Here is a 23,059-nt window from a genome sequence, read left to right as displayed (position 1 = left end):
CATCATCATCATCTTTTATGTCCACTGTAGGACGAAGGCCTCTCCCTACGATCATCAATCATCCCTGTCCTGCGCTAAGCGATTCCAACTATAGCGCCCGCGAATTTCCTCATTTCATCACCCCACCCATAGTCTTCTGCCGTCCTCGACTGCGCTTCCCTTCTCTTGGCACCCATTGTGTAACCCTAATGGTCCACCGGTTATCTAACCTGCGCATTACATGACCTGCCCAGCTCCATTTTTTTCTCCTAATGTCAATTAGAATATCGGCTATACACGTTTGCACGCTGATCCAAGTCATCTTCTGTCTCTTAACGTTATGCCTAACATTCTTCGTTCCATCCCTCTTTGCGCGGTCCTTAACTTTTTCTCAAGCTTCTTTGTCATTCTCCAAGTATCTGCCCCATATGTCAGCACCGGTAAAATGCAGTGATTGTACACCTTCCTTTTCAATGATATGATAAGCTTCCAACTAGGAGCTGACAATATCTGCCGTATGCGGTCCAACCCATCTTTATTCTTCTGGCAATTTCCTTCTCATAATCGGGGTCCCCTGTGAGTAATTGATCTAGGTAAACGTGCTCCTTCACAGACTCTCTTGGCCGCTCCAGGTCGACTCAAAGAGAAACAAAGGGTGATCCGGTATATGCTGCACCGAGCGGTCTCGTGCGCATATATTCCGCTTCGCACTCCGTACAGATCAGCATTCGGCGCCACTACACTTTGGATTATCCAGACTGGAATGCAAGCATTGCAGTCGGAACCACAAAGAATTTCGATCAAAGCGATATTTCAAATAAGTCAATTTTTGTTGTAGCTATGGTTTGCTGTAGTTGGGGGGGGGGATATTTTAACGACACATATACACACCCATTAACAGCGCTCAACAAACGCAGACCTGTAGGCTGTAGCAAAGCGCATCCCAAGTCAGGATCATCATCGCCAGGCAACTTTATCAATTACATTAGGCCGACACACAGGATGGCGTGATACTTTTTTTACGTTTCTCAGTCATTTACATAAACTCATATGACGCACATTGGCAAATGGTACGTTGCCTTTCACAAATGCCAAAATCCGATAGGGCAGGTCATCGATAAAAAATTTTAACCCAAATAATCGTACACTTTAATCGATTACTTCATTTAGTGATCAGATTTACGCATACGTAAGCTTTGAAATTAAATCTGGGGCTCCACGTACATAAGCTTCGAAAAAAAAAACAAAAAAAAAAAAACAGGCCTTGCTTTGAATCGACACATAACTGCGAGTCGGCCTAGTTGGAACATATTCATATTTATACTTTTTGGGCGCAAACAAACAGGGACGAAGAATAGGGGCAACACAAGGACGAGCGCTTGTCCTTGTGTTGCCCCTATTCTTCGTTCCTGTTTGTTTGCGCCCAAAAAGTATAAATTTGAATCGACAGTTGCCTTTGATATCATGTCAGCGACACTGCAAAGAAATTTAACGTGCTCTGGGAGCCCATCACGCGCAGATTACGTAGCTTACGTAGGTAGCATACGCAGGTAGCGTTATCCGGGGGTACCGTATTCGGGGGCCATTTGCAGACGGTACTTATGGAAGAGAAGTTTTATAAACACGGGCCTGGTTCCACTGTCAAATGTGGGCAGATCATCGGGCTCTTGCCTTGGGGGACCCGGATTCAAAGCCCGCCATCGGGCGCAATATTTATTTGTTCCTATAATTTTTCTTTCTTTGATGAGGCTCTGAACGAGGTGAGACTGGAACCGATATACCTACATCAAAGTGCCTGATATGAGATAAAGAACGCTACGCATTGAAATGACGGTGAACACTGAAGATGGGATATCAGCGTGGCTCTTCCGTAAACTGCTGGGGAAAGTATATGACATCTACGACTTCAGCGAGCGCTCTTATTTCAGCACAACTCGCACCTTCCCGCTTCCGTCCCCTCGGCTCCACAACAATGTAATGACGTAAGCGAGCGCCCTAGCGCTCGCGGCCCACCTCCCCGGTGTACGTGAGACCCGAAGCATGCACAGTGGAGGTTTACGGATTTCGCATAACTTGAGTTAGGCACCATTGCATGCGAAAGCGGGCACTGTCCACAGCGGGCTTTAGACAGCCACAAAACATGGGACTGAAGCCGCCTTCTGACACGCGTTTCAATAAATAAATAAATAAATAAATAAATAAATAAATAAATAAATAAATAAATAAATAGGGTACAGCATAATAAATAATTACTATCTTCTGGTTCGTCAGTAGAAAAGGTCTGAAGTTTGTGAAAATCAAACTGCGAAAACGTGCGAAATAGCGACAGAAAGAAATAGTCAAGGAGTGTGACCATTACTGTCTACTGAGAATTGGTTCGGGGAGCATGTAAACGTGCTTCTTAAAGCGAACTAGGAACAGTGAGAGTTTCTAGTAAGATCATGCTGTTTAAAAAGATATGTAGAGTCGAACGAGAGGCGTAGCAATGCTTCGGCAACATTGCTTTAGATGTGACAATTCTGGTATATCGGGCACATTTCGTAACTACCAAAAATTAAGCAGTGTGCCATAGCCCTTTGTCCCAACGGGCATTGGGAGAAAAGAGCTTCTTGTTGCCTATTTTAGGCTGATATGAACGCCAGCTGCGATAATAATCTCGTGTAAACAAGCTGAAAGAAAATGTTCAGAGTGCGAGATGTGTATACGCTGTGCTTTTTATCGATTTTACGTCCTTTTTCGTACCAGTGTTCTTGAAACGAGGCGGAAACGTAGTCATATTCAGTTACCGCTCTGCTTACTTCATGCTCAATACACCGTTTCTCGTCCACTTCTTGAATCATTGAGGCCGTTATACTATGAAGCTCAACCTGCCAATTTCTGAATATCATAAAAGCGGGAGCGTGCCGCGCCCGCTGAAGCAAGAGCGTCGCCGCCAAGCGAAACCGGAACCGACTTGCCCACAGCCCTGGCGGCGATCGTCCGTCACGTGATCGGTGCCGCGTCGCGAGCGCGGCAAGTGAGCCGCCGGAGCGAGCTGCTGCATCGGAAGCGGAGGAGTGAGCGGCCAGAGCGGCGAGTAGTCGGAGCGCGCAGTGCAGCCAGCTTCGAGAGCGCGCGTTTGGGGCAGGAAGGCGCCAACAGGCCGGGGGGAAAGGAGCCCGTGGTACTTCAGGTGTGCTGACTGCACAAAGTGGAGGCCGGTGCGGCCCGAGGGCCATCGTGGTCCTCCCAGCCATGGTCAGCGCGGGTATTCGCCATGTCGTCTTCATTTGCTTGGTGATCCGGACCGTTTCTGGTGAGTGACACCGTACACGTTCGCGTGTCTGCGCGCAGCTTTGGCGGGATTCCACTGTCCCGTAGCCGGAAAGGAGCGGTGGTGAGTGCGTTGCCTCGTCGCGCTTCAGCGGACTAGCTGGTGAGAAAACGCGCGCCAATCGAGCGTTCGTTGTTCTCGCATCGGAGTGGGGTTTGTTTACCTCTCAGACGCTGTAAAATAAAGAAACGGAAAGCCTGTCAGGCGCGAGTATGTCGACCGTGACGTGCTGGCAAAGGGGAGAGAATAATTCCGGGTCGCTGTCAATGCAGGCAAAACTTGAAAACATCGCACGTGAAAAGCTGACCGGAGCAGCGCTTACAAGGGTAAATGCCAGCGGAATTGAGCTTCCCTGGCGAGCTGCCAACGCAGCTTCCGCGGCGCTCGCTTTGAAAATGCGCCCAGTAGCCGTGTTTCTTCGTGCGGCAACGCGCGGACGATGACTTTCGCGGGGCCATTCGAAATGTGGCTGCGTCGGCAGCATGTCCGCGAGTGGTCTCCCGCCATCTATACAGCGCGCTCGCTGATCGCTGCAGTACAAAACGCGCGGTACCTTGGGACCGGTGCCCCCCTCCCCCGCCCCCGCCATCCCCTGTCGCAGGGCTTCGCATAAGCGGGCCGGGCCTGGTGCTCCAGGGGAACTCCCTGTGGCTCAACTGCAGCGACGACCACGGCACTGCCCCCAGCGCTGTGTGGTGGTACAAGGACAATACGAAATTCTACTCGTACGATCGGCAGGCCGATCCGCCCAGCCGTAGCTACCGGGTGCCCGGTGTGCACGTGGATGTGAGTAGACGCCAGGCGTCGTGCGCGGCGAGGCACTGAAGCTCCCACGTATATACCGCAGCACGCCCAATCGAGCGAGGGCTTCGTGCGCTTGCTGGACGCGGATATCCGAACACGCGGCGTGTACCGCTGCGACCTGGCGCTCGAGCCGGGGGTCGTGCCCCAGCACGCGCAACTGCAAGTCCGGGTGGTCGGTGAGTAAGCCCACCAATGCACTTGCGGCGTATAGATTATAGTCCGCACGGGAATGGGGGCGACGTTTTGTAGAACACGACGCACGTGCGGGCACTGCTCCTACGACCGTGATGCTGCCGCTGACCGAAACTTTCACGACTTGAGCACTCCGCCTTGCGAAGCTTGGCCCTATTTGAGGCACCATTGGTTCAGCGAACCCAAGAGCCTGTGCGACGCAATATCTGCGATCCAGCATCAGCGGGACCCTCGGAACGCGTGCATGGCTGAGAATGCCCTCTCGGATAGCATGAGCATGAGCTGCCAGGGCTGCCCGGGTCTTGCTTTTCCAATGTTTTTGGTTCTGGCACTGCGAGGACATTAATGACGACGGGATCATGCGAGCACGCCCTAGCGCGAGAAGATATCAGGCACATCTTTGTGCACACATGCATTCTCCTTGATGCGACTCGTCAAATGGCATACCCATGATACCCGGCGGAGTGACCGCAGGCTTGTCAGAGGTGCGGTTGCTGAAGCTGGGTCTCCTAAAAGCTATCAGACTTGCCGTTTAGCTAATTCACTGCATGCCCTTCGATTGCCTATAGATCCGCATGGTGTCTTGCCAAAATGTTTATTGGAAGTAAGTTGTGAGAAAAGGAGCGTTTCCTACAATCACATTAATTAAGAGCAAGGGACACTAAACGCAATTACTAAATCGACGTGGGCTGTTTAAATACCATTCTATAAACCTCACAGCGCTTGTTTCGTGCAAAAAAGAAGAAAAGAAGGACTTAGTTTACGAGAAAATTGCATCTGAAGGGTCCGACTATCTTTACTGCAATTCAAATCTCCCGCCACCCAACCGGGGAATGGTGACGTTGCATACATAGAGTTTCTCACTTTCTCACTGCATTACCTAGACGGAAATCTGGCGCTGCTGTGGTATGCATGGGAATGCCGGTATATTGTGACTTCGGATTGGCATCGTTCTCGGAGAGCCAGGACACCTTGAAGACGTGCTTGGCAGGTACCGTTCCGTCTGTCACAATGATTCATTTTCTACTAAAACAGCACGTGAAAATCTGTTTTGGTTTTATTATTACGCAAAAACATGTTTAACTATGAGAACTTGTTATTGCGTGTACGATTATATGTTACGTAAAAAGTATCAGCGGGCCGCTAAAGTTGGAGGACAGACGACAAGGTTCGCGCTCGCTTTGAAACAGTTTGTCGTCTGTTCTTGCTTTTCTTCGCTTGGTCATGCATTGTAGGTGAGTAAAGATGCAATATGCGTGAATGGAAACATTTTATTAAGATTTTACTTTGAGAACGCGTCATTTGTGTAGCCATATACACGTTTTAGACGAAGCCTCGTACAACACCAGCCAACACGAGCCTCGCAGACGCATATACCGTCATTCCCATGACGGCACGGTGCCCCCTTAAGAAACTCCTATAGACGGTGGCGCCAGATTTCCCTCTAGGTGTTATAGTGAGAAACTCTATGGTTGCATATGCCAGATCACCGCCCTTTACTAGGCGCTTTTTTTTTTAAGCTACACTTCGTGCAGGCTTGTGTAAACGAGTGTAGTGCTGGGCAGAGGCTATGACGTCGTCTGCTGCACCTGGCTCTCTGGGCTGTAGCCAATCAGACAAGAAAGCGCGCCGTCTTCTGCATCTGTGAGCAGACGAAAAGCGCCTGACTCGCACTTCGCCTGACTTCGCACTTATTGGCTGCGTATATGCCCTTCCTTGAAACAACGCCAATGCACGAGTTTCCTTTGATCAACAAAGCTAGACAAACTGCAACGAAATACATCGCGAATGCGCAGTGCAGAAGGACAACTTCCCAATGCGTATAAAACAGCGCGTAGTCGGAAACAGCCCGCACAATCTGTGAGTAAGATAATTTTATCTTCTTAGAAGATTAGCTCGCCTTCCTCTGTGACACATGGTCACGTCAGCACTACGCTGCCGTTCTTGCAGCGAATATTCACTATCGTCGTTATATCAGCGCCGACAGTCACAGACAAAATGGCACCACGCGTTTGCAACGCCAGCTTGCTTGTTTGTCGTCTGCTGCCTACACTGATCAAAACCAAGGTGTAGAAAGTGCAGTTTTCATGCTACACTGCAGCTATAAAAAAAAAAATGGTTTCGTGTAGGTGGGCGGAGCTACTCTTTTCTACACCAAATTAAAAAAAAAAAGACGGCGACTTTCTGCACTAGTTACACTCGTGTAGCCAGTGTAGGTTAAAAAGAAATAGCCCTACTGCTGTCTTTGAGCAAAACGGCGCCCGACAGACGACGCTACGGTTTTCTGCGCAAAACGAAAACGTGCGACCATGGGGAAACCGAAACAGCTGTTTTTGGTCAAATGGCGTGGACCGTTCGGGCATCCCGCAACATCACATGGATGTGGAATTCTCTGCTCTTGCTCGCCAGCAAAACTAGCGCAGCACTACGCGATAACTAAACTACTGAAGCACGAAAGTGCGGGCGGGGCACAGTCGAGCGAAAACGAAACCTTTCGGCTGCCCGTGTCGTTGTCAAGGGTGATGTCAACGAGTTCTTGCTTTTAAAAATGGAATAAAACTGGACAAGTAGCATTTTATTTCGTCCTTTAATGGAGTAAAATGATGTTTTTTAACGAGTGGGCCAGTACTAGTGACCGAATTTAAATGAGGAGTTCCTTCGTCATCGGGCAATTACTTGAATGGCCCGGGGGAGTCTCTAATCGTGTCCTGCATTTACCTCAATTTTTCGATTTCTTAGGCTCTTTGCGCGATAATATTGACGTCTTAAAGATTCTCGAGTACTAATCTATCACTTCAGCTTGACTTGATGTTGGCCTTCAGTGTCCCTTTAAGAGCACATAATGGAAATGTCATGTGCGAAGCAGTGGTCGCGCACGTATGTGGACATCGCGTAAACTTCGAGTAAAACTAATTTTTCCCCACTGCCATGTTCCGTGAACTTTTTCCGCACGTTTTTTTCCGCACGTTTTAGCCGTCTCGTGCGCGCAGATTGTGCTAAAAACGTACCACACATAAATAAAAGGACTCCCCGTAGGAGTGTCCGACAGTGCTTTGCTTTGGGAACTCCAAGCTCCGAATAATGCGTGCTGCAGCAGCGAACCTGCAAACGACCTTTTACAGGAATGAGTAGCATATGTCACTTGGAGCTCGCATTCCCTTGCTCTACATCCACAACTGATCTAATTCCCGACTCCTTGCGGAATTGAATGCCGGCAGCGTGTCCGTGTTACGCCCTATAGTCTTTCGATAAAGTCATCCCATCTTCATACGTTGAGTGTTGCCGTCAAATGCGATGGATTGTTTGCCTATAACGTGCTTAATCGTCGCGCCACGTGAAATCAGGGCTCGAGGGCGCGGCTCGTTCTATATACACCTGCGCGATCGATGACAGACGGGACCAGTCTGTTTGATCCAATCTTGATGGCAGCATCGTCTCGTTGCCGCGATCAGAGGCTCGTGCCAGTGTGCGGGATGTTGGGATAGCCCTGTTCTAAGTCGCTCGAGGCAATTTGAATTGTACGTGGTGCCGGCTTCGAAAGCGCTGATGTCGCGTGACGCAACGCCGCACTTGTCCGCGGCCGTAGTATATAGGCGGTTGCCCGTCCACGGATCCGGCGGACTCTATAAAATCATTAGCAGTCGCGAAGCACCCCCTAGTTTTAAAAGCCATCACGCAGAATGCGTCGAAATTGTTGCGTCACTTGCGATAGAGACAAAGAAACTTAGAGACGACGCCATGGTGTAATTGACGCCACTGTGATATTTAAATGTCGTTAAAACTAGTGTGATGTGCATTCGTTTACTGCCTTCCGAGCGTAGTTCAGACATAGTTCGACCCGGTTGATGTCGCAGAACGGCATCGCTTCACCGTCGTTTCAGCTGTGGGCTCCTCTGTGTAGAACGCAGGCCCCGTATGGCTGCCCCCGTCTGACGGCGGCGTTTCCGTTTCGCAAGCACCTTCTGTTTTGTTTGTTTAAATGAAAAGCAGGAAGTTGTCCACTTACATTCCCTGTGTGACTGACATAAATACATTAGGAGTGACGTTTAACCGACGCCTTTCTTGGAACATACATGTTCAGAGCTCTCATAAGTTTGCGGTGTACTAATGAAGTTTAAGTAGTACTTCCTACCTACAAAGACAAAGCTAAATTTACAACTCTCGTGTTTCGTCTCACTTGTTATGCACATACTTAATATGGGGTACAACCATCCACCATTAGTAATCTCAGTAAACTGCATATTTTACAAAATAAAGCTCTCCGTACTGTCGATAACATTCCTTATGGATCTCCCACAGAATTTCTGTTCCAAGATTTCCGGGTCATTTCCCTTCACTCTCCTTACGAACACCTACTCATAGACCACTACATTAGGGAAAGAAAGTCAAATCGCACGTTATTGCAGGACGTTGCCAAATTAAAACAACAACAACAACACAACAACAACAACAACAAAAAACATGCACCCTAAGCTCACGCTATAACGTAAAACTATTCCAAACTTTTCAATTCCAATTCTGCAATCAGCCCTCCGCGATTGGTCAAGAACTTTTTTGGACCACCCCCATTTCACCTGTCTGCCACGCGACGTCACGAAAACCGCGATAGCTCCCCATCTGATATAACGTGTGCACACGGATTATGCATGATTTGACCGAACAAAAGAAAAATAGTTATTTCTGATTCGACGCCTCTTCGCCATTAGCCTTCGGTTATTGGTCAAAACTTTTCGGACTGCGCCCACTTCACCTGCCTCTCACGCGACGTCACAAAACCGCAAGAACTCACCGCGCCAAAGTGACGTGTACGCGATAAAGATGCATTAATATGCCGAACAAAACTGAATTTTCTTCTGAATAGCCGCAGGCTGCCCCGTTCCGGAAGGAGTAAAAGATGGCTGCCGCCGATCGCTCAGTCACTGGCTACTCGCACCTGTCGGAGATCATGGGCTTATTTGCGTGTAATAAAGCTTTTTCGTGGCCGTGTAATGTTTTCCAGCACTTTCGACACGTTTACGACCTCGTTCTGCCAACTCTTCCTTGCTGAGGATCCGTTTTAGCGTCATTCTTAAGCTTCCGTTACATGCCGCCGCGATTGTCGACGAGCCACCGCAAGCTAAGTAAGGGAAAACGGACCAATCGCCCTCTTCGTCCGGTTATCGATTTTCAGTGCAGTGGCTCGGCCCTATCAAATCCCTCTCCACTTGAGCGTGTTCCTCGCCTCTTGTGAGCCAATTAGATAAGACAAGCCGCTCAGTGTAGGCAATGTTATTCGTTTTTCAAGCAAACAAAAGTGACCTCGTATGAACGAGGAGAGCGTTTGATTGGTCTGTTCAGACAACCCTGCGGATGACCGCCCGATGCTTGCGTCAGTGGTTACGCAAATTTGACGTCAGGAGATTGGTATAAAAACATATTGGAATAGTTTTACGTTATAGGGGCCCTGGCGTATACCCTTTAGCAGGGCTGCTTATAGATGCCAAGGACTACAGCACCATTTGCCCTTTACTGTAAATAAACTAGTAATTAAATATTAATCAAAATGCACCCACACCTAAAACTTGGGAATAGCATTCACTTTAAAGCGCATAAAACGCAGGAGGAAAAACCTGTAAGATGCGTCGGTGGTATATAGTCCGTAACACGCACGGCTTCGTTCTTGTTTTGTTGTATTAATTTTGATTCCATGTATGGCCGTATTAATGTGATGCTACCATTATTGTTACTTTGTTATTACAGTTCTTGTTGTTCGAAATGCACTGCATTACTGTCGCTGACAACGCCATTTCTGTTAACTCTATTTGTTTACCATTATGCGCGTTTCGGTTGTTAGCGGCCTGTGTTCTACATTTTCGTGATTACTGTCGTCTGCTATTCCCTTTATTATTAGTTTTTTCACAGCATGTTGCACTCTATTCGCTGCTTTTAGCTCTTGTTTTCACCATTATGTTCTTCGCAGCAGTTGTTGCCAACTAATGTCATTCGGGGCATGGCTCCCTTCAAGCCAACATTGTTGTTGACTTTTCTACCGCGCTTCCAGTATCCCATGTGTGGAAAGATGCGAAATAAAGTTGCAAGTTGAAAAATAAAGTTGAAAGTCCGATGCCGACCGTTTTCCATAAGAGTGACAGGGGGCTTTGGAAGACGTGAACGATCAATTGCGAACTATCATTTGCGAAAGATCAGTACTCCAGGTAGCATTAATTGGTTGCTTATTTTTACATAAACTGATACAGAATGAAAGGAAGGAAATTACTGCTGACCGCACGGTAACTGTCCTGTTCACACCTGAACCCAGCGGTCAGCAGCGGGGGCGGGGTTGAGTGGGAAAGAGAGAGAAGATAGACTATGACGAAGGAAACTACTTGCAAATGTACGATGTGATCATAAATGAGTAAATAAATAAAAGCGACTGTATCAACGTGGAAAGTCACAGTTCGCTTTTGCTGTCACTTCGGCGAAGCGTTTGTAAGCCCGGCCCCGCATGCACCGCGGCACTGTTTAGTTCAGGTGGAGCAGCCGCGATGCGAAGCCCGACTTTTCTAGAAGAATCGTGTTTTATGGGCTGCCTCCCGCAGGCCATATGGTCCGCATCGCCACATGTAGGAACGCCTCGGCGCTGTCGGCCGGCAGCCCGTTCTTGCGCTGTCAGCGGTATACGACAGACGCACATCGCCTTAGGGGCTGTAGTGTTCGAGGGTCTCCGCCGCACTTCTTGCACATGTCCGTATGCTTATGTCATTATATATATATATATATATATATATATATATATATATATATATATATATATATATATATATATATATATATATATATATATATATATATATATATATGTATGTATGTATGTATGAGGTTCCTGTCATGTGACGTTCCTGGCACAAGTTAATCCCAGTAAGTATTGGCGCGACATGAGGGGCCACATCAACTTCGGGGGTATTATCAACACGAGATATTACGTTAACATTAAGTTTCGCGCAGTACCGGCCGGTCACAGGAGAAATAACGCAGTATACAATGCCGTCACGTGCGAACATACCGGGAATTTTCGCGAAACGCGTTCGAAATTCCTTAAATTTAGGGAACCTGAGACAATTAAGTGATTTCCTCTGGACGACGTTTACCACAGAGGAACACATTCGAAGCTCATTCGATGTAGTAATTAGACAAGTAATTTGCAAATTGGAGAACTTTTTTTTTTTTCTCAACAAGATAGCCATTCGATCGGTCCCAATGGACGATTTGAAGCGCACCGTCCGTTTCCAGAGATGGAAGAAGTTCACGCTGCTAATTTTCTACAGCGTAACTATTTCCGAAAGATATCACACAGGGAAGCCGTAACTGAACAGCCGAAGAACGCAACCGTCGCTCCCTCAGAGAATATAGACGCCCACCCATGAGCATGCGTCTGCTTGCGTCTCACCGTCGGGCGAGCGCATGTACATGTACAGCGCGGTCGCAACTTGATAAGGACGGTCGCTTTCAAACGTGTGCCTCTGTGGTAACAGTAATCCAGAGGAAACAGTTTAATTATCTCGGCTTCCTTAATTTTAAGGAACTTCGAACGCAATTTCGTGAGAAACTCTGTATTGCGCTCAACCACATCCCCCATTGTTTTCACTGCGTATTGATGAAACATCTCCCCGACTCAAATGAAGGGTTTGCTGCTCTGCCCACAGCGCCCGTGACTTGCGCGGGCGTTCGCGCAGCTCATCAAAGCTTTCTTATACGATATTCTCGAAAATGGGCTCATATGCAGTATGAACCTGGCAACGTTTAACGCTAGAACGTTATCTAGTGAGGCGAGTCTAGAGGTGCTATTGCAGGAATTAGAGGGCAGTGAATGGGATATAATAGGGCTCAGTGAAGTTAGGAGGCCAAAAGAAGCATATACAGTGCTAAAAAGCGGGCGCGTCCTGTGCTATACCGGGGCTTAGCGGAGAGACGAGAACTAGGAGTCGGATTCCTGATTAATAACAATATAGCTGGTAACATACAGGAATTCTATAGCATTAACGAGAGGGTGGCAGGTCTTGTGAAATTTAATAAGAGGTACAAAATGAAGGTTGTACAGGTCTACGCCCCTGCATCCAGTCGTGATGACCAGGAAGTCGAAAGCTTCTATGAAGACGTGGAATTGGCGATGGGTAGAGTGAAAACAAAATACACTATACTGATGGGCGACTTCAATGCCAAGGTAGGCAAGAAGCAGGCTGGAGACAAGGCAGTGGGGAAATATGGCATAGGCACTAGGAATAGCAGGGGAGAGTTATTAGTACAGTTTGCGGAACAGAATAATATGCGGACAATGAATACCTTCTTCCGCAAAAGAGATAGCCGAAAATGGACGTGGAGGAGCCCGAACGGGGAGACTAGAAATGAAATACACTTCATACTCCGCGCTAACCCTGGCATCATACAAGATGTGGACGTGCTCGGCAAGGTGCGCTGCAGTGACCACAGGATGGTAAGAACTCGAATTAGCCTACACCTGAGGAGGGAACGGAAGAAACTGGTAAATAAAAAGCCGATCAATGAGTTAGCGGTAAGAGAGAAAATAGAGGAATTCCAGATCAAGCTACAGAACAAGTATTCGGCTTTAACTCTGGAAGAGGACCTTAGTGTTGAAGCAATGAACGACAATCTTGTGGGCATCATTAAGGAGTGTGCAATAGAAGTCGGTGGTAACTCCGTTAGACAGGATACCAGTAAGCTATCGCAGGAGACGAAAGATCTGATCAAGAAACGCCAATGTATGAAAGCCTCTAACCCTACAGCTAGAGTACAACTGGCAGAACTTTCGAAGTTAATCAACAAGCGTAAGACAGCTGACATAAGGAAGTATAATATGGATAGAATTGAACATGCTCTCAGGAACGGAGGAAGCCTAAAATCAGTGAAGAAGAAACTAGGAATTGGCAAGAATCAGATGTATGCGTTAAGAGACAAAGCCGGCAATATCATTACTAATATGAATGAGATAGTTCAGGTGGCTGAGGAGTTCTATAGAGATTTATACAGTACCAGTGGCACCCACGACGATAATGGAAGAGAGAATAGACTAGAGGAATTCAAAATCCCGCAGGTAACGCCGGAAGAAGTAAAGAAAGCCTTGGGAGCTGTGCAAAAGGGGAAGGCAGCTGGGGAGGATCAGGTAACAGCAGATTTGTCGAAGGATGGTGGGCAGATTGTTCTAGAGAAACTGGCCACCCTGTATACGCAATGCCTCATGACCTCGAGCGTACCGGAGTCTTGGAAGAACGCTAACATAATCCTAATCCATAAGAAAGGGGACGCCAAAGACTTGAAAAATTATAGACCGATCAGCTTACTGTCCGTTGCCTACAAAGTATTTACTAAGGTAATCGCAAATAGAATCAGGAACACCTTAGACTTCTGTCAACCAAAGGAACAGGCAGGATTCCGTAAAGGCTACTCAACAATCGACCATATTCACACTATCAATCAGGTGATAGAAAAATGGGCGGAATATAACCAACCTTTATATATAGCTTTCATTGATTACGAGAAAGCGTTTGATTCAGTCGAAACCTCAGCAGTCATGGAGGCATTGCGGAATCAGGGTGTAGAGGAGCCGTATGTAAAAATACTGAAAGATATCTATAGCGGCTCCACAGCCACCGTAGTCCTCCATAAAGAAAGCAACAAAATCCCAATAAAGAAAGGCGTCAGGCAGGGAGATACGATCTCTCCAATGCTATTCACAGCGTGTTTACAGGAGGTATTCAGAGAGTTGGATTGGGAAGGATTGGGGATAAAAGTTAATGGAGAATACCTCAGTAACTTGCGATTCGCTGATGATATTGCCTTGCTTAGTAACTCAGGGGACCAATTGCAGTGCATGCTCACTGACCTGGAGAGGCAAAGCAGAAGAGTGGGTCTAAAAATTAATCTGCAGAAAACTAAAGTAATGTTTAACAGTTTCGGAAGAGAACAGCAATTTACAATAGGTAGCGAGGCACTGGAAGTGGTAAGGGAATACATCTACTTAGGGCAGATAGTGACGGCGGATCCGGATCATGAGACGGAAATAATCAGAAGAATAAGACTGAGCTGGGGTGCGTTTGGCAGGCATTCTCAGATCATGAACAGCAGGTTGCCATTATCCCTCAAGAGAAAAGTGTATAATAACTGTGTCTTACCAGTGCTCACCTACGGGGCAGAAACCTGGAGGCTTAAGAAAAGGGCTCTACTTAAGTTGAGGACGACGCAACGAGCTATGAAAAGAAGAATGATGGGTGTAACGTTAAGGGATAAGAAAAGAGCAGATTGGCTGAGGGAACAAACGCGAGTTAATGACATCTTAGTTGAAAAAAAGAAAAAGAAATGGGCATGGGCAGGACATGTAATGAGGAGGGAAGACAACCGATGGTCATTAAGGGTTACGGACTGGATTCCAAAGGAAGGGAAGCGTAGCAGGGGGCGGCAGAAAGTTAGGTGAGCGGATGAGATTAAGAAGTTTGCAGGGACGACATGGCCACAATTAGTATATGACCGGGGTTGTTGGAGAAGTATGGGAGAGGCCTTTGCCCCGCAGTGGGCGTAACCAGGCTGATGATGATGATGATGATGATGATGATTATGACGATGATGATGATGATGATGAAATGTCGAACGTGATTGAACCTACTGCACGTTACAGTCCTTTAAATAATATAAGGCCAGTAGAAGGCGCCCTCAGGGGCAGGCTGTATCAATCTGTTGCGGTGGTCTGTACGCAATTCTGTACCAATCGTGGCTATGCTTTGGATGTGGAGCCAAAAGTGCGGCGCACGCCGTGGAATAGATGTGCGACCTGCGCTGGTCGCTGCTGTCATGCAATCGTGTCGCCTCCTGCCTTTTTCTGTTCATATACTCTATCTCACAAGTCGTTTGCAGCACTGTGGAAGCTGCAGGACCCCTTAGCCAATGGGACGGCCGAATGTCCCTCGAGATGTGTCCATCCGCGCCGCGTCTTCTGCTCAGCGGCTGCTCAGTTCGCGGTATATATATATACGACGTGCATGCACGAAGGTCCTAACAACTCGCGTATCATTTACCACGCAAAAACTAAACTCTCTAATCCCGCCACTATTCAGACAGCTACGCCTGGAAATATATTCCGCTGCGCAAGGATATTGCACCTGTGTACGTCTCGCACCTTCGGCGGCGCTGTAAGCAACTTGTCAGATGGAGTATATGCATGGTTACCTGATGCCCAATTCACAGAACTTTTCATTCGTAAGTGATATTTGCCATTGGACGACCGCCTTCGCTATTCCAGCGTCAGGAATGGCTGGAATTTTCTCATGCGAACAATTCTAGCGTACAAAAGTTTTGTGAATACGGGCCCGGGATTCAGAAAAAGGTCGTATATACGCTAGCATTGTTCGTAAGAACAAATTCTAGCGAATCGTCATGCTGGACGTATTATTGCGATAGCAATTATATGGATACGGCAGGCGGATTTTTGTCGTCGTCGGCGGCGTCGAGAGGCTGCAGCACGAAGGGGAAGGCAGCTGCCGCTCTTCATCACGCCAGCGTTCTGACAGCTATGGTGTCCGCGGTCATCGAGTGCGATGTGTTCGTGACTTCCTGTGCGTGCGTGACAACGTGCTTTTTAATTTAGCTAGTATGCGAGTGTTTACAGTAGTTTATGCAGCTGATAAAACGACCAATGTTACATCGTTTAGCTTTCTCGATAATTTGCTGTCGCAATCAATGAAATGCTTTGCCTGTCGGACGAAACTGATATTTTATTAACGAAAAAGCGGTCGGCCAATGGCAAATATCACTTACGAACGAAAAGCTTCGTCAGCTCGGCCCACGCGCCCTCGGCCCAGGTTTATTTAGCTGTATAGAACACGACGCAACTGGGTTAGTGCGTCGCCTGATCGCGGCTGGTCTCCGACTGACGTTCCAGGCGTCCCCCGCTCGGTATCCCCCGACATATGTGAACCTTGGCTCCGTGACGATCGCTTGGCCCTGTGGAGGAGTCAGGCTCTAGTTTGATGCCGACAGTTTGTAAACGTACGTTTCTCCGGTATGCGGAGCGGCCGTGCTGACAGAGCGATGGCTCACACAATTCTAGCGTAAGAGCTTTCTGTGAATACTGGCCCTGGAGCGAGAGCTTCGCCAAGCTGCCGCGTAGCGTCTTCTTTCTCTATCCGTCACAGCCCATGGCAACTTAAATAAACCTGCCGTGTCACTGTACTACAGTGTATCGTCGTGCCACGCATTCTCGTCTCCTGTCCGGCCATAACACAAGACACCATCAGGAGAGAAGAGAAACAAAGGCAACGGAAACTGCAACGTCGGCAGTCTCTTGTTTCGTCCTCTTTCTTTGCCGATCTTCTGTTCGTGTGGTCGGGGCGGATGCGTCGGCACACTTCCCTGTGTATGTGTCAGGCCGAACAGCGTCCGACGGACATCTTTCCGATTGTGCGTTGGTGGAATGCGGTCGCTCGCCCGGACGCTAAAGCGAAGGGGGGAGAAGGGGGGGGGGGGGGGGGGGGGGGGGGGCAAGCGCGCACGCCCGCGCGGCGAACGATTCCTGTGCGCGTCATTCAACGCATATCATTACGACCGCTTTTACTCGCAGCTATAGTGCTTGGCGCGCGTTAATGCGCATGCGCGTATTTACTACTTGAGGGATCGTATATGTATGAACTCGGCCTCTTCCCCCATGAAATCTCGCTCGCAGCTGTCATTTCTCGATTCGCATTGTCCGATGCCTGGTCCCAGACAGCGCCTCGCCCTCAGCTGCGAAATTGATTGTTACCGTGGAGCGCGAGGTAGCGGGACCATTTAATCGCGTGTTGGTATTGCGGCCAAGTCGTGTCGTGCGTGGTAGTCTTGAACAACAGTACAGTTAAGTACGCATTTTTTGACAGCACGATAACTATTTCTTCATGCTGTAAAGGCGAACGCAACGGATGTCTGTCCTTCATTTACAACGTCGGCTTTTTATCCACCGTAACTCGAGCGCCGTGCAAGGCAGAGCTGGCTTCAGCCAATGCGGCGCTGCATCTGTGAAGCTATGTGCAACAAATGCGCTCGAAAAAAAGAAAGAAGACATGCATCGAACATCGATGTGTGCTAGGACAAACCAAACTCGCTATTAACAAATCGCTGTGTATGAAGGGCGCCCCGAACAGCTAGATCTGAAGCGAACGGCCGGAGTCAAAGAGGATGCTGCATGTAGGGAAATAAAAATTGCGGAATCGTATTGTACGTAGAAGTGCTTCACAAAAATTGGTGGTAGCCAACCGTGGTAGTGAATTATTCATAAGCAAAGGCGGCTGGCCAACAACGAACAATCTTTATGAACGAAGCGTGCACACTCTGGCCGAGCATTCGCACTCTGGCCAATCATGACAGCGGAGAATATATACTATTAGCGAAGGCGACCGGTCACTGAGAAATAGTTGGTACAATAGGAAGAAAAGAAACTGTTAGTTTAAATCCCTGGTGTCCGTACCCACGTTACCGGTCATTGAATGCCTGCGAAAATAGAAAAAGGAAAATACAGAATTAAAAAAAAAACTAGAAATTTGGCCCTTCAGGAGATTTAAATATTGTCAATAGTTACTTGTTAAGCTTTTTTTTTTCATATTTCAGTCGAGCAATGTATTCTAGATTTCACAGAACTGAGGGCCGCGAGGAAAAAAAAAAAAAACCGCAGCGCCGCAGCCCCGAGTGGCCTCGCCACCCCGGGAGTAATTCAGTATCAGAGAATACACGAAAGAAGCCTGCTTACAAATAAGCAGTGATAACGAAAAATTCATAATTCTGTACTAACAACTTCCAGAGGAAGGAACACAATGTTATTAGGGTATTTATTTTTAAGTCTTGCTCATTATTATTTGTCAGGCATTCACATATTAAGAAATTTAGAGCGTTAAGCTTTAGAGTGTTCAACGCAGTACGGTTGTTCCAAACAAGGAAATCGCAACTGGAGGATGAGAAGAAATAGGCGCAATAGAAATCTAGCTTCGTCTTGACAGGTAGTATGGGCCTCGAGCTCGACCACTGGAAAAGCTGGCGCCACCGTCGGCGTGACGTGCTATGAGGGATGACGTGGACATAGCGGCCGCGTCGGCTGCTTCGGGAGCGCCGAAGCGAGCTGAAAACGAGAATTTAAATTCCTTCGTACGCTGCGGTCCTCATATAGTGGCGAGATTTTCCCGCTTCGAGTGTCTCCTTTACAACGATTGAAAGCACTGCAACAGTTAGTGGCTGTCTTTGAGGGCGCACAACATGGTAGGCTACTGCTCGGTGCCGCAGTGCCGGACGTACGCAACGGAGCCCGGTGTAAGTCTTATTCATGCGTAGCCGCAGGACAAGAAGCTACGTAAGCTTGGCTCGCGAAACATAAAACCGGCAACTAGTCATCGGCTACAACTCGGGTATGCAGCAAGCACAGACTCGAGGAAGATTTCTACTACGGCGCCGGGTCTGCAATGTTCGAAAAACGTGCACTGAGACGCTCGCCCGAGTCCGCTGCCCGAATAATGTCATGACGGTTTGGTCTATGAACTTGTCGATGCTATAGATACTGGCAAGTTCACTGGAGTGTAAAGGGAGCGGTAAGAAGCACATAAAAAAAAAGCATGGCATACGGTCATGTTTGTGTTAGGAAATAATGCACTGGATTACAAAAAAAGAAGCAGCGGGAAATCGCACGCTGAGAACACCGATAAACATATATAGTGCGACGCAACTCGAGAAATAATATTGAAATGTCCAAGAATTAAAACAAAAAAGATTGAAACGTCGCGACGGCACATCACAGGCCCCGTAGGCGTCGAAGTCTCTACAATGAAATTATTTTTAAACAGCTCTGATAGCGCCCACGCAACAATGGTTGCTTGTATACTGTCAAATGCTCATATTCTGCGGCCTAAAGCTCATGGCACGGTGCGAAAACGCGCACACGGCGAAAGCGAAACAGTGCGCAGACATGCGTGCAGACGCGCAGTCGGTCGCTGCGAATCTGTGCGATCGCTGCATTGAGGCTTCATTCCATTACGCTCCATTTAGTTATACAAACACTATAAGAACATATTTCGCATAGTTTGCTCTCAGCGTTTACCTACCTTTCACGCACGAAGCCGGTTGGGGGGACTCCATATCGCGGCGACCGCGCACAGTGGCGTTAATTCTCTGTACGTATTCGGTAAAGAGATGGCGTCTGTAAACGATTCTGTGCTTTCAGTTTGCCCAAGATAATTATTTAGACAGTAAAAAACTTCTCTCGTTTCGAAAGTACTTGCAGAAATGTCCGGGAGAGCTCGCGCGTGGTGTTTTTAGTGAGCGCTGACAGCAAAACCTATTAGGAGCGCGTCGCGTGATCCCTCATACTACGCCAGCGAGGCGCTTCCGATAGATGGCGACTCCGTAACTCCTCGCCGCCAATATCCATTACGAGAAGTGAAACCGACAACACCGCGTTCTATTAGGGGCATCCATCGTCCGAAGAAGCCTCTCTGCTGAGTTACAGAAATTGCAAAGCTCAGGTATATGTCGCTCAAATCTGTACATCTGGCTATATACCTTCGACCTAGTAAATACCAATGTCAAACAAAGGTTTGGACCTTTGTTTAAACTTGGCGCGAGCAGGTAGTAGTAGTAGTAGAAACATTTATTTCGAAGGGAAAGAAGTAGTTGTCGAAGACTTGGCCGGCGGATGGAGGGCGTAGACGAGCTTTCGTTATGCTCCGACGAGTGCTACTAACGTCACAAACAGCTGTTGAAACGTGAGTACGCGTCCAAGCAGGAGACAGCAGGCCGCGGCGTGAGCGCCGTCCAAAGCCCGGTGTTTGATTTCCTCCCCATCCCTTTATTCAGGCCCCAAAGCTTTTATTGAATCTGCGCTGTCGCTTCGAACGTGTCGTCATCTCCCTTCTCGCAATGGCTCCTCCGCTCGTGTTCCGTACGGAATGCCAAGCACGCGCGGCAGAAGGAATCGATTTATCGGTGCAGGAAATAGCTCCGGTGCGCTAAGTCCCCACGAATAAACTTATCCATAGACGCTGTCAGCTTCGGTCGGCGCCTATGCGCACCAGGTTGAATGCGCGTGCCCGGCAAGATTTGGGATATGCCTCGTGATCACCGCCTGCGGTCGCATCGGGGACCAGCGACGCCAGGGCTCAGTATGCATACTGTATAGTCCTGAAGAGCGAAACCCAGAGCGACAACTCGAGCCAGTCAAAATGCAAAATAAGAAGAGCTATCTTTCTATGTAAGAAAGCAAGAAACCAAGCATAGCTGTGTCGAGCCGTAGCCCTATAGTGGTACGTGGGTACTTTTTCAGGGAAAACACGGGGAAGCCGGAAGATGGAGATGGAAAAGACAAGTCCACTTGTCGAAACTTTGGCTCCCGCTTTTACCTTGTTCTAGTTTTGCTCATCATGGGTACTTTTTGTAGTTCCCTGTGTCCCCACGCTTATACGAGGCCGATTTCACGAAGCTTTTCGTTCGTAAGTGCCGTTTGCTGTTGTCTGGCCGCGCTTCGTTAATAACGTGTCCGGCATCACAATTGGATGGCATCTTCTTTTACGAGAACTTTGTTGGCAGTGCGGGCCCTGTAGTTTCAGTTGGTAAAGAAAAAAAAAGAAAGCCTGGGCCGGTATAATGTAGCGATTCCTTCCGCTCGATTATATTCCGTTCTTATCATTGCACCGCTCACAACCGCCCGACTGGAGGCGAGGTGGGTGGAGCGCAGTTCGGACCACTGTATTCACAAAACTTCTCTTAAGTAAGTTCGCTTCCTCACTGCCCGTGTTTGGGCGCCAGCCACTGATATAGCGATCACCGTGATATACGGGCCCAGGAGCCGAATTCAAAAGGTATTTTTTATAAATTTATTGGCCGGCCACCTTCACGTTCGGTGCCTCTTACGAACCACTTTAGCGTGCTAAGTACCTTGTAGATTCTATCCTACGCCTTTCGCGGTAAAATGAACTCCTTACCTTATAAAAAGGAAGAGCTTAATAGCTTAATGATATCACACTATTCAAGGCAGCATAATGAATTCCTGTTAGCGCGACAAAGCAAACAGCGTTTCGTATATCATGCTTACCGGGTCAATCGCTATACCTTCATCTTAAAACTTTTTGTGCGCGAACAAACTGGGACGAAGAATAGGGGCAACACAGCGCTCGTCCTTGTGTTGCCCCTATTCTTCGTCCCTGTTTGTTCGCGCACAAAAAGTTTTAAGAGGAATCTGTTCCAGCTAGGCCGACTCGCAGTTATGCTTCCGCTATACCTTTGCACGAATACCAGCAGGCTGCTGATTTCCGCAATGTGTGAACCAACTAGCGAGCATCTTGCGATAGCTTTTCACTGGAGCCAAACAAGACCATGACACAAAATGTGCGTCGGTACTCCTAAAGTGCCTGGATTTGCTAGGCAACGGAAAGCACCGACGGCCAGACAGTTTGTTCAGTGGATAAAACAGACAAGTTTATCCACACAAGGGAGATTTGTGTTTTTGAGCAGGAAAGGAATCTCGATGATAAAGAGCGGGAAGTACAGTCCCGTGCAGCTCAATGGAGTGTCCCTGTGCCACTACACGCTTTGAATATTTTACGAAGGGAGGAAGCGGTTGCATGTAGAGTGGCAGCAGACAGCAGATATCAACCTTCTTTCTTTTCTTTTTTTTTATCTCTCGCATTTCACACTTTACATGAGCTGAAACCATCTGTCTCTTCTTTTTCATCGTACGAAAATAATAAAAGTCGTTTTGCCTTTCTTGCCTTGGCTAATTTCTCATAGAACCTTGTGCCATTTCACTTAAGACCGACCGACTGCCTTGAAAAGTTAGTATTCTAACGCAAAAAGACAGTGCAACAAAGGCAAACATATGACGTACACAGGCCCTGACTTGCAAAAACTCTTTATGCTGCAAACATGTGTTGACTCGGTCCTAGCTGACACCTGTCCACGTCACCGTCACCTGACACCTGTCCAGCTGACACGTCGCACCTAGCTGTCACCTGTCCGTCCACGCTTGAACGATCACTTTTCAAGGGCGATGAACGAGAATGGTTTACCAACTATAGCCAACCTGCCGCGGTTGCCGTATAACTGTCTCGCTCAAAACGGACACCCTGGCCATTCCACGCGGTAATGAAAAAAGTGGCAGTTTCGCCCGAAAGGCGAAGCGTTGATTGCGATACCAAATTATTAGACATATATACGCGGTAAAGTTAGTAGTTCTATCAGCTGTAAAGCTGTTGTAAACGTTGGCTCACTAACCATATTAACAAACATGGTGACGCGTGCGCACAGGCAAGCACGAACACATCTCACTCGATGACCGCGGACACTCGCCGCCAGAACGCTGGCCAGATGAAGAGCGGCAACAGCGGCGAGCGAATTCCCCTTCGTGCTGCCTCTCGCTTCAACACTACGTGCGCGAGAACCAGCGCACACGAAGCCATCAGCTATTTCGGGTCGGCTAGTCCTCGAAGCCACCGCAGATTACCTCCCGCGCGCACCGACGGCATGCGCAGCGCGGCCGGAGAAGCGGGTACGTGCGTACCCTCCCTATCCCGTCTAGCGCCCGTACATCTCCGCGATACCGCCCCACCCTCCGCCTTGGCGCGCGAATAGTCGGCGCGCCTCCTCCCCGCCTTCCGCCGTTGCGCGCGCGAGACGTGGCTGCACCAAGCCACCATCCTTCTTGGCTCACCCTCGCGTGCTTTACCTCGCACCTACAGCATACGGCGCGTGGCCGTGACGTTATCGCGCTTGGACTTAACG

The 23,059-nt window shown here is 48.2% G+C and overlaps 1 protein-coding gene across 1 annotated transcript in view; it reads left to right on the top strand.

Annotated features, from left to right (window-relative positions):
• The first annotated feature begins 3,008 nt into the window (after nucleotides 1-3,008).
• LOC142566273 (uncharacterized) overlaps nucleotides 3,009-23,059 on the top strand; it is a 93,590-nt gene continuing 73,539 nt past the window's right edge. The window contains exons 1-3 of the mRNA XM_075677157.1: nucleotides 3,009-3,274; nucleotides 3,894-4,078; nucleotides 4,140-4,272. Coding sequence (XP_075533272.1) covers nucleotides 3,214-3,274; nucleotides 3,894-4,078; nucleotides 4,140-4,272 — 379 coding nt within the window. The 5' untranslated portion in view covers nucleotides 3,009-3,213. The remainder of the gene's footprint in view (nucleotides 3,275-3,893; nucleotides 4,079-4,139; nucleotides 4,273-23,059) is intronic.

The sequence above is a fragment of the Dermacentor variabilis genome, unplaced genomic scaffold, assembly GCF_050947875.1.
Source record: "Dermacentor variabilis isolate Ectoservices unplaced genomic scaffold, ASM5094787v1 scaffold_12, whole genome shotgun sequence".
In the NCBI taxonomy this organism is placed as follows: Eukaryota; Metazoa; Arthropoda; class Arachnida; order Ixodida; family Ixodidae; genus Dermacentor; species Dermacentor variabilis.
This window is presented reverse-complemented; position numbering and strand designations above follow the sequence as displayed.